Source organism: Lithobates pipiens, unplaced genomic scaffold (assembly GCF_037356315.1).
Source record: "Lithobates pipiens isolate NorthernLeopardFrog02 unplaced genomic scaffold, aLitPip1_a1.2 Scaffold_18, whole genome shotgun sequence".
NCBI lineage: Eukaryota > Metazoa > Chordata > Amphibia > Anura > Ranidae > Lithobates > Lithobates pipiens.
In genome coordinates, this window is record NW_027507758.1 from 542,746,381 (window position 1) to 542,761,706 (window position 15,326).

Here is a 15,326-nt window from a genome sequence, read left to right on the forward strand (position 1 = left end):
GGGAAACACTGAGGCCATCATATAAGGAGGAATGCTGCAGACTCAGTGTAAAGGGGAACTCTGATATAAGAGGTTCCCTGGTCACCAGAGCCCCCCTTACATCAGAGTCTGCAGAGTTCCTCCTTACATCACAGTATCTCCAATACAATATATATATATATATATATATATATATATATATATATATATATATATATATATATATATATTGGTTGCATTTTTTTATGAATCATTATGGGTGCAATTCTTCTTCTTTTTATTTTTATTTTTGTTTTTTCAAATGGTGGCCTTAAAGAAAAAAAAAATCCTAAAGCCAGCATGGGAAGAAGAGAAGCATAAAATAGTCATAAGGATTTTGTCAGCCATTGTTTTGTAGAAATGACCAGCCTGTTGAGTCATCCTCCAAAATTCCAGGATGACTGGTCCCCACCAGGAGATGGGAAAGTTCTCAGCCGCAGGTATTGTCTCAGCAGTACCCTCTCTCGCCCACTAGAGGGCGCCATCGATCCTGTCTGACTCCCCCTCGCAGCAGGTTATTAAGACAATCTTAGGAAAGCAACGGGGGAGTTCCCAAAGTCATCAAACCCCCTCCAAGTCTCTCATTCCCTAGCAGAGTGCACTGATAAAATGGATCTAAGGAAGGCTGCCGCTCTGTGTCTTGGGCTGTGGAGCGCCTGGCTCTGGGCTGCTCAGAGCCCCCAGGCTGCAGCAGTGCTGCCCTCCACACACAGGCAAGGAGCCGCCAGGAGGGTGCTGGAGACTGGCACTCCGCATAGGGATACCCACCACCACTTCACCTCCAGGAAGGACAACTGTGCCAGGGCTGCCGTGGTGCCCCATGAATACATGCTGTCCCTCTACAGGAGACTATCCCGCAAAGGGCACAGAGGGCTGCACAGCAACAGCACCGGGGACAGGGCAGCTGCCAACACGATTGCCAGCTTCGTGGACCAGGGGCACGGTGAGTCTAATGTCAGGGTGGTCGGGTATCTCTAAATCACACTCACTTACTAAAAACAAAACAAAAAAAAAACTTATTTAATGAATTTATACATTTTAGCAAATAAATTAACATCTGCATGTGGCATAATAATTCTACCAGGGACACTGCCAACTTGGGTCGTCTTATCTGCCCATAGACAACACATTCACAATGTTTAATTATCTATAAACCATTTTTTGTTTTATTTAACGGGGAAACCATATCACCGGTCTTGAGCACGATCTGAAATCTCCCTACAATTCACCTGTCACCAGTCCAGCCAACTTCTATAGGTAATAATGGGCATCAGGATGGCAATAGCCAGAGCACGCAATGCCATGGAATAGGTGACACCTGCCCAATCCATAGCCCGGTCCTGCCGACCCCTATATGCCTTTACATATCGACTGCTTAAATCCACAACTTGATTTGGTATTTCACTAATCGTTGCATACAAATAACTATATATATATATATACATATATATTACAATGACATATTGTAATATTTATAAATAAAACCCCGTAATAGGCTTAGGCTGTGGCCCCCTGTGAGTCTTTTTTAAATTAATTTATACCCCGGATGATGATAACTTAGCTTAGCCGTGTATGCTTAGGGTGACCTTAACATGTGTTAAAATGTAAAATGAGTAGAGATGACATATATGATTGAGACCCATATATATATATATATATATATATATATATATATATATATATATATATATATATATATATATATATATATATATATATGTGTGTGTGTGTGTGTGTGTGTGTGTGTGTGTGTGTGTGTGTGTGTATATATATATATATATATATATATAAAAAATAAATGTACTATAATGATACCAATTTATCAATCTATCTACAGTATGTACTATAGAGTAGTGATGCCATATATATATATATATATATATATATATATATATATATATATATATATATATATATATATGGCATGTACTATAAAGAGTAATGATATCGATCTACTATCTATAGCAACTGTTCAGAAATAAATGAGGGCAGTGAAAGCCAATGGCTTCACGGATGTTCTATGGGTGCTCTACGGATGCTCAATGAGTGGGTGCTCTATGGGTGCTCTATGAGTGGGTACTCTATGAGTGGGTGCTCTATGGATGCTATATGGGTGGGTGCTCTATGGATGCTCTATGAGTGGGTGCTCTATGAGTGCTCTATGGATGCTGTATGGGTGGGTGCTCTATTAATGCTCTATGAGTGTGTGCTCTATTAATGCTCTATTAATGCTCTATGAGTGCTGTATGGATGCTGTATGTGTGGGTGCTCTATGGATGCTCTATGAGTGGGTGCTCTATGGGTTCTCTGTGGATGCTCTATGGGTGGTTGCTCTATGGGTGCTCTATGGATGCTCTATGGGTGGGTGCTCTATGGATGCTGTATGGGTGGGGGCTCTATGGATGCTCTATGGCTGGGGGCTCTATGGTTGCTCTATATGCTTATTGCACGTTTTACTATGAGAAATGCATATAGGATAGTATTTTCGCAGTGTATTTTAACGGTCTTGCTTCTTTAGTGTATGTAAAACGTCATTCATTGCAAATACGTCATAGTGTTACTAACAATTAATAGGTACAGTGCATTTTTCTTGTTGGTGTTTTATCACCATCTGTATGCCAGCATTGCACTTTGCTATTGCTAATAACCATTGATGCTTCAAGTTGTTTTAGCTTTATAATATTTTTTTACCTTTCATCTATTGTTTTCCAGTTTATATATCATTTTACATTTTATATATTATTTTCAAGTTTTTATATAATTTTACATTTTAGACTGCATGATAGCGTTACTGGGGTTTGTAGCGAGAGTTTAGTCATTTATTTACGGCTTTTCCCATCCATGTAGCATTTTATTGCTCCTTTATATATATCAATAGAGCAATCCTAATTATATAACAGGGCAAATGCAGAAACCTAAAGCAGCCACATTTCAGTATTCTGTAGTGAGTTAAGGGATCCCTTCTGATGAGTTGGATGGTTTCTGATTTTTGTGCATTGCTATGAATAAACCGGTTAGAGATGATGCAGTGCATGGAGGCTCATCTCCCTGCTTTTTTGTATTTGGACTATTTTATTGCTTGTTTCTTGCTATGATGTTACATGATCAGTCCATGTTGATGGTTGTTTTAGCTTTTTGTGTGGAAGGCACAATGTCCTACATTAAATATAGAGGATTCCAGGTTACTGCTGGGACATCTGTGGTTGCTGTAGAGTTCTCCTCCCTCATCTGGCCGCATTTATTGCTCCTTCTGGTGGGAACATTGCACCTAGGGGTAGAAAGGCATCCCTGTGTCCATATGTCCCCTCTTCCTGTGTGGCTGGGATTGGCTTGACCTGATGCGCCTCCTGTTGGTTTTATATTGCAATCGTGGAGATTTTGGTTAGGATGCCTGCAAAGCCTCACACTGTCACCATGGAGAGCTTCAGCACTCAGCCCATTCCCACCAGCAGGTTCTCCCCCTGCAGATAACCTGAGGGGCATAGTGCCCTGTTCTGCTACAGTGTCACCCCCCCCCCCCCCTGCCTCTGCTTAATGACACTTCCACTGCCCCCCCCCCCCCCCCCCACTCTCATCAGTCTCAGCCCCAGAGCTGTCACTGGGATGACCATATATGGTGGGTGTGCTCTGTGCTGCACACCTGTGACCCCAACCATGGCAGCAAAGGTTGTGCAATGTATAGAGGACAGGTAGAGAATCTACCACGAAATATACAATTATATATATATATATATATATATATATATATATATATATATATATATATATATTTTTTTTTTTTTTTTTTTTTTTTTTTATTGTTTTTTTTGTGTGCAATATATTTATGTTTTTGAGCTTTTTTTTAATTTTTTTTATTACAAAAATCATTTTTGAGATCCTGTTGCCCGGGTGGAGGAAGCCGAATGAATTGAATACACATTTTCGTATATATTATAATAGTAAAGGAATGCGATTCTTTGTCCCATACAGCGCTCCCTGCACTGTCACACAGAGATCACATAGGGGGCATTCTATCATTCTAATCCGTTATAATCGGGCGATGTCATTGATGGTTTCCAAAGGCACAAAGGGAGGATGTACTTGCAGATGATTATTAAAGTATAAATCGGAATGTCTATCCGTAATTATCCAGCGATCTCCATTCCTCCACACACACACACATGTATATGACATGTTTATATCCCCCACATATCTCCTCTTTGGTGGAAGTAAAGATTTGTGTGATCTGTCATTTCAAGGAATCCCCAGTCTGAGGATGATGACTACTTTATTCAGACAATGGAATATTCGTAATATCCCCTAATTTACTACCATGTCAGAAATGACAAATCAATTCATTGTCCTCACTGTCCCAGCAATCACATCTCTCTATATAGAAGATATATACTATCCCAGCAATCACACCTCTCTATATAGAAGATATATATTATCCCAGCAATCACACCTCTCTATATAGAAGATATATACTATCCCAGCAATCACACCTCTCTATTAGTGATGGCCGAACGGTTCGCCCGGCGGTCGTTTCGCGGCGAATTTCCGACATTCGCGGTCCGCACGTTCGAACGCCTTTTTCCGTCGTTCGCCGCGGCGGACTTACGTGTTTAATGTATACAAGAACTTTAACCTTTGGTGACACGTTTATCATGTGATACAGGACAGCCAATTGAGACATGACAGCACATGGACACTTGTACATTCCCCCTAACCTATAAATACACCCGATCCGGTGGCCATTTTACATTCTTTCTTCTGTTAAGATAGGGACAGGTTCCTGTGTGGAGTAGGGAGAGATAAACCACTAGCTATTTGGTACACAAAAGTTCTTTTCAGGACTGGTATAGGTGTTAGGTGTTGATAGGTTTGCTGTGCTGCTGATTCTTGCAGCAGCCTGAGTGTCTTTTGTTAGTTTAGAGAAAGGGAAAGGACGGTGTATGCTACAGGGACAGCCAGATTAGTCTTTCATCATCATCATCATCATCATCATCATTAGCTGTTACTATCAAGGTCCACAAAAGAGCTGTTCCAGTAACCACTAATCGTTCTCTTTTTTTGCCAATTTGTATAGGGACAGGAAGGAAGCAGTGTTGTCAGGCAGTGAGGGTAATTTTAAAGACTTGCTGTTATTATTAGTTCCACAAAGGTTCTTTTCAGGACTGGTATCAGTGGTACAGTAATAGGCTTGTACATGTATAATATTCTTTCTTCCAAATATAGAAAGGATATTATACTTGACTGCTGCCCTTCTGCTGCAGTCTGCTAAACATTCACAACTCACTTGTTCCACAAAAGTTCTTATAAGGACTGGTAACTTGGTATAGGGTGCTACGGTACATAGGCTTGAGTGCGGTACAGTCTGCTGTTCTGTAAGGACCGCTATCGGTCCACAATAGATAGGGTTGACGTGCACCACTGCTGACCGCTGCCCTATACTGCAGCAGTCCTTCAGCGGTATAGGGACTGACGTACAGTCTGCTAATCACTAACACACAACCTGCTTGTTCCACAAAAGTTCTTATAAGGACTGGTAACTTGGTATAGGGTGCTACGGTACATAGGCTTGAGTGCGGTACAGTCTGCTGTTCTGTAAGGACCGCTATCGGTCCACAATAGATAGGGTTGACGTGCACCACTGCTGACCGCTGCCCTATACTGCAGCAGTCCTTCAGCGGTATAGGGACTGACGTACAGTCTGCTAAAAACTAATACACAACCTGCTTGGTCCACAAAAGTTCTTATAAGGACTGGTAACTTGGTATAGGGTGCTACGGTACATAGGCTTGAGTGCGGTACAGTCTGCTGTTCTGTAAGGACCGCTATCGGTCCACAATAGATAGGGTTGACGTGCACCACTGCTGACCGCTCACCTATACTGCAGCAGTCCTTCAGCGGTATAGGGACTGACGTACAGTCTGCTAAACACTAATACACAACCTGCTTGTTCCACAAAAGTTCTTATAAGGACTGGTAACTTGGTATAGGGTGCTACGGTACATAGGCTTGAGTGCGGTACAGTCTGCTGTTCTGTAAGGACCGCTATCGGTCCACAATAGATAGGGTTGACGTGCACCACTGCTGACCGCTCACCTATACTGCAGCAGTCCTTCAGCGGTATAGGGACTGACGTACAGTCTGCTAAAAACTAATACACAACCTGCTTGGTCCACAAAAGTTCTTATAAGGACTGGTAACTTGGTATAGGGTGCTACGGTACATAGGCTTGAGTGCGGTACAGTCTGCTGTTCTGTAAGGACCGCTATCGGTCCACAATAGATAGGGTTGACGTGCACCACTGCTGACCGCTCACCTATACTGCAGCAGTCCTTCAGCGGTATAGGGACTGACGTACAGTCTGCTAAACACTAATACACAACCTGCTTGTTCCACAAAAGTTCTTATAAGGACTGGTAACTTGGTATAGGGTGCTACGGTACATAGGCTTGAGTGCGGTACAGTCTGCTGTTCTGTAAGGACCGCTATCGGTCCACAATAGATAGGGTTGACGTGCACCACTGCTGACCGCTCACCTATACTGCAGCAGTCCTTCAGCGGTATAGGGACTGACGTACAGTCTGCTAATCACTAACACACAACCTGCTTGTTCCACAAAAGTTCTTATAAGGACTGGTAACTTGGTATAGGGTGCTACGGTACATAGGCTTGAGTGCGGTACAGTCTGCTGTTCTGTAAGGACCGCTATCGGTCCACAATAGATAGGGTTGACGTGCACCACTGCTGACCGCTCACCTATACTGCAGCAGTCCTTCAGCGGTATAGGGACTGACGTACAGTCTGCTAAACACTAATACACAACCTGCTTGTTCCACAAAAGTTCTTATAAGGACTGGTAACTTGGTATAGGGTGCTACGGTACATAGGCTTGAGTGCGGTACAGTCTGCTGTTCTGTAAGGACCGCTATCGGTCCACAATAGATAGGGTTGACGTGCACCACTGCTGACCGCTCACCTATACTGCAGCAGTCCTTCAGCGGTATAGGGACTGACGTACAGTCTGCTAAACACTAATACACAACCTGCTTGTTCCACAAAAGTTCTTATAAGGACTGGTAACTTGGTATAGGGTGCTACGGTACATAGGCTTGAGTGCGGTACAGTCTGCTGTTCTGTAAGGACCGCTATCGGTCCACAATAGATAGGGTTGACGTGCACCACTGCTGACCGCTGCCCTATACTGCAGCAGTCCTTCAGCGGTATAGGGACTGACGTACAGTCTGCTAAACACTAATACACAACCTGCTTGGTCCACAAAAGTTCTTATAAGGACTGGTAACTTGGTATAGGGTGCTACGGTACATAGGCTTGAGTGCGGTACAGTCTGCTGTTCTGTAAGGACCGCTATAGGTCCACAATAGATAGGGTTGACGTGCACCACTGCTGACCGCTCACCTATACTGCAGCAGTCCTTCAGCGGTATAGGGACTAAGAGTTTTGTCACAGGGTCATTTAAAAAATGACATGCAGAGGAAGAGGCAGGCCCTTCCGCAGGGGTGGTAGGGGTAGGGCAGGAGCAACAGGCTTGAGCCAAAGTGGGAAGTTGCAGAAGGTGCGTTCAATTACTTTAAAGGATGCACCAGACTTGGTTGAGTGGCTCGCTCAGCCTTACTCTTCTGCACCCTCCTCATCCTCTCGATCTGCACCCTCTTCTTCACTCTCTGCTATGTGCACCCCCAAAGACACTACCACCAACAACACGACCACCACCACCACCACCACATACCTTCCGCTTGAGTCACTGGAATTATTTTCCGATCCATATCAAGAGGACATTTCTGATGCGCAGCCACTCTTGGTATTGGATCAGGAAGAGGAGGTAGCAACAAGCGCTACTCAGCAGTCTGACGCCAGTACCCAGATCAGCCCAAGGAGGAGGTTGGTCCCCGGTGTTGCTGCCTACTCCGAGATCTCTACTTATAGCGGTGGGGAAGGTGACGTTGATGATGACGTGTCTAGTGATGTCACGTGGGTGCCCACAAGAGAGGAAGAGGAGGGGAGTTCAGAGGGAGATATGGACCAGCAGATAGGGAGGAGAAGCAGCAATGACTTACATTGCACAGCAGGGACAAAGCAGACTGCAAATGTATCAGGAGCGAGTCATCGACCATGTACGGTCACATCTGGCGCTCCCAGGACACCGGCACATGGCTCCGCAGTGTGGGCTTTTTTTAACGTGTCCGCTGCTGACAATAGCGTTGCCATCTGCAATCTTTGCAGTCAACGCGTTAGTCGCGGTAAGCCCAATACTCACCTAGGGACGACCGCCTTAAGAAGGCACATGAGCAGCCATCACCGAGCCCAGTGGGAGCAACGGAACACACAAAGCCACACTGCAGGCTCTCACCGTCCAGCCTCGTCTTCTACTTCTCCTTCTCCTCTCTCCTCACAATTGTCCTCCACTCCACCTTCCATCACGCCAAGCTCACATTTTTCTGCAAAAAGGCAGGCTTCCGTGGGCCTAATGTTTGAGCGTAAAAAAATGATGATGCCGGATAACCCTCTTGCCCAACGGTTGGCGGCTGGCTTGTCAGAACTCATAGCCCGCCAACTACTGCCATATAAACTGGTGGACTCGGAGGCCTTTCGCAAATTTGTGGCCATTGGAACACCACAATGGAAGGTCCCAGGAAGGAAGTATTTCTCAGAGAAGGGCATCCCAGAGCTATATGGCCATGTTCAGCGGCAAGTGAATGTATCTCTGGCACACAGTGTCGGTGCCAAGATACATCTGACCACAGACACGTGGTCTAGCAAACACGGGCAGGGAAGGTATATCAGTTTTACTGCCCACTGGGTGAACCTTCTGACGGCCGTCAAGCATGTAACCCGTGGCACCCGTGTAGATTTGGTTTTACCGCCACGGATTGCATGCAGGCCTGACTCTTCTTCTCCTCCTCCTACTCCATCCTCCTCCCTCTCCTCCTCAGCTGCCTCCTCCTTTTCCGCTGCTAGCGTCTCTTCCACTGCACCGCCCAAGCTCCCCAGAACCTATTCCACATGCCAGGTGAGACGTTGCCATGCCGTGCTGCGTCTGTTGTGCCTGGAAGCAAAGAGCCACACTGGCCCGGCACTCCTTTCAGCTTTGCGTTCACAGGCAGATGAGTGGCTAACACCGCTCAATTTGACAGTTGGTAAAGTGGTGTGTGACAACGGTGCCAATCTGCTTAGCGCATTGAAACAGGGCAAAATCACGCACGTGCCGTGCATGGCACACGTCTTAAACTTGGTCGTGCAGCGATTCCTTGTCAAATACCCTGGGGTCCAGGACATCTTGCGGCAGGCAAGGAAAATCTCGGCCCATTTCAGAAGATCTTACACGGCCATGGCTCGCCTTGCTGACATTCAGCGGCGACACCATCTGCCGGTCAGACGTCTTATTTGCGATTGCCCGACGCGATGGAACTCAACCTTCTATATGCTTGATAGGCTGCTCCAGCAGAAACGTGCAGTTAACGTCTACCTGTATGAACTCTGCGAAAGAAACGGTTCTGGGGAGCTGGGTTTTTTTTCACCGCGCCAGTGGCTGCTCATGCGCGACACATGCAGACTTCTGCGGCCATTTGAGGAGATCACCAAACTGGTCAGTCGCAGCCATGGCGCCATCAGTGACATGGTACCTTATGCCTTCTTTCTGGAGCGTGCATTGCGTCGTGTCATTGATCAGGCTGTGGAGGAGCAGGAGCGGGAAGATGAGGAAGTCGCAATGCTGGATGAATTCCCAGGGGGGGCTACTCTATCTGAGACAAGTCAACAACAGGAGTCTGATGAGGAGTCAGAGGAGGATGGTGCCGGGGCGGATGAGCAGGAGCAAGAAGAGCATGCTTTAAACCTTTCTGGGATCCCTGTTGTGCGAGGATGGGGAGAGGAGAATGAAGAGGACGACATTATCCTGGATGATGAGCAGGAGCCAGGCCACCACACCGCTTCCACTTTAGTGCAAATGGGGGCCTTCATGCTCCAGTGTTTTAATAGGGACCCCCGTATAAAAAGCATGAGGGTCAAGGACCAGTACTGGGTGGCAACGTACTTAGACCCCCGGTACAAACACAAAATGGCGGAAATGTTACCGCCGTCGCAGAGGGCTGTCAGAATGCAGCACTTCCAGGCCTTGCTTCGAGAAATGCTGCATTCTGCTTTTGCGTGCGCTGGCAGAGGAGCAATTCCCACTCCCAGAGAAGGATTTGCGGGTACCAATCCAACAGCGCCTGCAAGAAGAGGCCGGTTTGAAGATGTGTTGGTGACTTCGGATATGAGGTCATTCTTTCAGCCGACCCATCGACAGGTGTCATCCGGATCCAGCATCAGGGAACGCCTAGACCGTCAGGTGTCCGACTACATTGGGTTAACGGCCGATGTGGACGCTCTGAGGAGTGATGAACCCCTAGACTACTGGGTGGGCAGGCTTGACCTCTGGCCAGAGCTTGCCCAATTTGCAATCGAACTGTTGGCTTGCCCCTCATCCAGTGTCCTGTCCGAAAGGACGTTCAGCGCAGCAGGGGGGATTGTGACCGATAAGCGTACTCGCCTAGCTCACCACAGTGTTAACTACCTCACATTTCTAAAAATGAATGAGGCATGGATCTCGGAGGAATTCAACACATGTGACCAGTAGACCATGTATATGTCTATAAACTATTTTTTTAATCAAGCACACAGACCTTCTTAATTCATTTGGCTCACTTCCTTGACCCAAAAAAGCACACCGTACTATATGCCCCTACCCTCCTCTTTGAAGAGGTTGAGCGGTGTCATATTTCTACTGGGGCTGCTTATGATATCCCTGTGCTGTGCTGACTTCCTCCTGGGGGTTCTTATTATGAAGGGATCACACTATCCCTGTGCTGTGCTGACTTCCTCCTGGGGGTTCTTATTATGAGGGGATCACACCATCCCTGTGCTGTGCTGACTTCCTCCTGGGGCTGCTTACGGTGCTGCTGTCAGTGCTGTATGTCACGGTGCTGCTGTCAGCGCTGTATGTCACGGTGCTGCTGTCAGCGCTGTATGTCACGGTGCTGCTGTCAGCGCTGTATGTCACGGTGCTGCTGTCAGCGCTGTATGTCACGGTGCTGCTGTCAGCGCTGTATGTCACGGTGCTGCTGTCAGCGCTGTATGTCACGGTGCTGCTGTCAGCGCTGTATGTCACGGTGCTGCTGTCAGCGCTGTATGTCACGGTGCTGCTGTCAGCGCTGTATGTCACGGTGCTGCTGTCAGCGCTGTATGTCACGGTGCTGCTGTCAGCGCTGTATGTCACGGTGCTGCTGTCAGCGCTGTATGTCACGGTGCTGCTGTCAGTGCTCTGTATTACGGTGCTGCTGTCAGATGCCTCTATCACGGTGCATGTGTCATTCCGGTATGTCACGCTGCTGGTGATCATCTCCTGCACCCTCTTCTTTGCCTACCCTGGTCCCTGACCTTCCCTCTCCTCCATTGCCTTCATTAGCTCCATAGTCCTGAATTGTTAGAACAATTTCCCAAATAAAATAAAAATGCTTGTAGTTATCGATCCCAAATTCACCTCATACATGTATTATGTCATTGTCCAGATGGTGGGACTACGTTTTACCCCCTAATAATTACCACGTGGCCGCAAATTCGACATGAAGGTTTGCAAAGTTCGCCTCCCATTGAAGTCAATGGGGCCCGCGGCGAACGGTCGGTTTCGCGAACGTTTGGGTCCGTTCGCATTTCGCGTTCGCGAAACGTCCCGTCGGAAGTTCGTCCATCACTACTCTCTATATAGGAGATATATATTATCCCAGCAATCACACCTCTCTATATAGGAGATGTATTATTCCAGCAATCACACCTCTCTATATAGGAGATATATATTATCCCAGCAATCACACCTCTCTATATAGGGGATGTATGTGTCCCAGCAATCACACCTCGCTATATAGGAGATATATATTATCCCAGCAATCAAGCCTCCCTATACAGGAGATATATATTATCCCAGCAATCACACCTCTATATAGGAGATATATTATCCCAGCAATCACACCTCGCTATATAAGAGATATATGTGTCCCAGCAATCATATCTCTCTATATTTGAAATATTTTTGTCCCAGCAATCACACCTCGCTATATAAGGATAAGATATATGGGTATTCCAGAAATCACACCTCACTTTATAGGATATATTATTCCAGCAATCACACCTTGCTACCCTACCCCTGATATATAGGATAGATATGTGTCCCAGCAATCACAAATCAGTGCATAGGATATGTAGGTATCCCAGAAATCACACCTCACTGTATGGGATATATAGGTATCCCAGCAATCACACCTCACTGTATAGGATATATAGGTATCCCAGCAATCACACCTCAGTGTATAGGATATATAGGTATCCCAGCAATCACATTTCAGTGTATATGATATGTAGGTATCCCAGCAATCACACCTCAGTGTATAGGATATATATGTATCCCAGCAATCACACCTCAGTGTATAGGATATGTAGGTATCCCAGCAATCACATCTCAGTGTATAGGATATGTAGGTATCCCAGCAATCACACCTCAGTGTATAGTATATATAGGTATCCCAGCAATCACACCTCAGTGTATAGGATATGTAGGTATCCCAGCAATCACACCTCACTGTATGGGATATATAGGTATCCCAGCAATCACACCTCAGTGTATAGGATATATAGGTATCCCAGCAATCACACCTCAGTGTATAGGATATGTAGATACCCCAGCAATCACATCTCAGTGTATAGGATATGTAGGTATTCCAGCAAACACATTTCACTGTATAGGATATATAGGTATTCCAGCAATCACACCTCAGTGTATAGGATATATAGGTATCCCAGCAATCACACCTCAGTGTATAGGATATATAGGTATCCCAGCAATCACACCTCAGTGTATGGGATATGTAGGTATCCCAGCAATCACACCTCACTGTATGGGATATATAGGTATCCCAGCAATCATACCTCACTGTATAGGATATATAGGTATCCCAGCAATCACTTCTCAGTGTATAGGATATGTAGGTATCCCAGCAATCACACCTCAGTGTATAGAATATATAGGTATCCCAGCAATCAGATCTCATTGTATAGGATATATAGGTATTCCCGCAATCACATCTCACTGTAATGGGAAATATATGTATCCCAGCAATTACACCTCACTGTATAGACTATATAGGTATCCTAGCAATCACATCTCACTGTATAGTATATATAGGTATCCCAGCAATCACATCTCACTGTATATGATATATAGGTATCCCAGCAATCACACCTCACTGTATAGGATATATAGGTATCCCAGCAATCACCTTATTGTATAGGATATATAGGTATTCCAGAAATCACACTTCAGTGTATAAGATATATAGGTATCCCAGCAATCATATCTCATTGTATAGGATATATAGGTATCCCAGCAATCACACCTCACTATATAGGATATATAGGTGTCCCAGCAATCACACCTCACTGTATAGGATATATAGGTATCCGAGCAATCACACCTTATTGTATAGGATATATAGGTATTCCAGAAATCACACTTCAGTGTATAAGATATATAGGTATCCCAGCAATCATATCTCATTGTATAGCATATATAGGTATCCCAGCAATCACACCTCACTATATAGGATATATAGGTGTCCCAGAAATCACACCTCACTATATATGCTATATAGGTATCCCAGCAATCACACCTCACTGTATAGGATATATAGGTATCCCATTAATCACACCTCACTGTATAGGATATATAGGTATCCCAGCAATCACACCTCACTATATAGGTTATATAGGTATCCCAGAAATCACACCTCACTGTATAGGATAGATATGTATCCCATAACCTCTAGTGAACACACCTCAGTGAAATCACATATCCATATATAGACAATATCTATATTCCAGCGACCCCAGCAATCATACCACAATGTATAGGATATATAGGTATTCCAGCAATCACACCTCACTATATAGAATATAAATGTATCCCAGCACCCCCAGCGAACACATGTCAATATATAGGATATAGCAGTATCCCAGCAATGACTAGTCAGTGTATAGCATATATACAGTATGCATCCCAGCAATCACACTGCATTACATTGGATGTATAGGCATACTAGCAATCACACCTCATAGGATATATATGTATCCCACATTGTATAGTATATATACTGTAGGTATCCCAGCAATCACACTTCACTGTATAGGATATATACAGTATAGGATATATATGTATCCCACCACCCCCATCAATCACACCACAATGTATAGGATATATATGTATCCCAGTCATCACACCATGTTGTATAGGATATATATGCATCCCAGCTATCACACCATGTTGTATAGGATATATATGTATCCCAGCCATCACACCATGTTGTATAGGATATATATGCATCCCAGCAATTACACCTCACTGTATATGATATATAGGCACCCCAACAATCATACCTCAATATATAGAAGATATACAGTATGTATCCCAGCCCCCAAAGCAATCATGTCAATATATAGGATATATATGTATCCCAGTACTCCCAGCCATCACACCACATTGTATAGGATATATGGGTATCCCAGCATCCCCAGCATTCACACCTCACTGCTCATGTTCACCGACAGGTCACAATGTGCAGGGCAGCACCAGGCAGTAAATCCAGCCAGTGAACTGGCTCATCAGGCTTAGTAGATCCAGGAAGAAGTATGTGGAGATGGCTTGTAATAAACTGATAGAAGAGAGGAGGCATTGTTAACCAGTTGTGTGCCACCCTGGATTGGTGGCGACCAGTGAATGTGCTGCCTGGTGAACAGTTCCTTTGCAGGAAAGGGTTAATGAGGCCAGCTCTGACCTATCTCTTCCCCATTTAATAGAAAATGAATCCAGATGACCCTTCAAAGGGCTCCTTATCTCCAGCATTGCAGGAATGTCAGGCTGGGGAGGAATGGATCAGATAGAAATTCTGCCTGTTGTAGTGTGTGTACATTCTGCAGAGCTCACACCTCTGGGTATCCTCACCTGACTACACACACATAGCTGGAATTACTGCCTGCTGGGATGGGGACTGTGTAATGCCTCCAATGGGACGATTGGCCAATATAGTGATAAGAAAAAAAAAAAAAAGATATTCTAAAGCTGGCACACTACACATTACAATCAGATTGTACAACATACTTAAGGTTTACCAGTAACTATATGTGATGAGGGCCTACCTGAGTGTATGGATGGCTTGGGTTGACCCTCACACTACATGTGTAAGGTAATTGTATAGAAATTGTACAGTCCGATG

At 45.0% G+C, this 15,326-nt stretch overlaps 1 protein-coding gene across 1 annotated transcript in view; it reads left to right on the plus strand.

The window, feature by feature from the left end:
• Positions 1-620: 620 nt before the first annotated feature.
• The window catches only part of GDF7 (growth differentiation factor 7), a 32,773-nt gene continuing 18,067 nt past the window's right edge, over positions 621-15,326 (plus strand). The window contains exon 1 of the mRNA XM_077488847.1: positions 621-961. Within this exon, the coding sequence (XP_077344973.1) occupies positions 628-961 (334 nt within the window). The 5' untranslated portion in view covers positions 621-627. The remainder of the gene's footprint in view (positions 962-15,326) is intronic.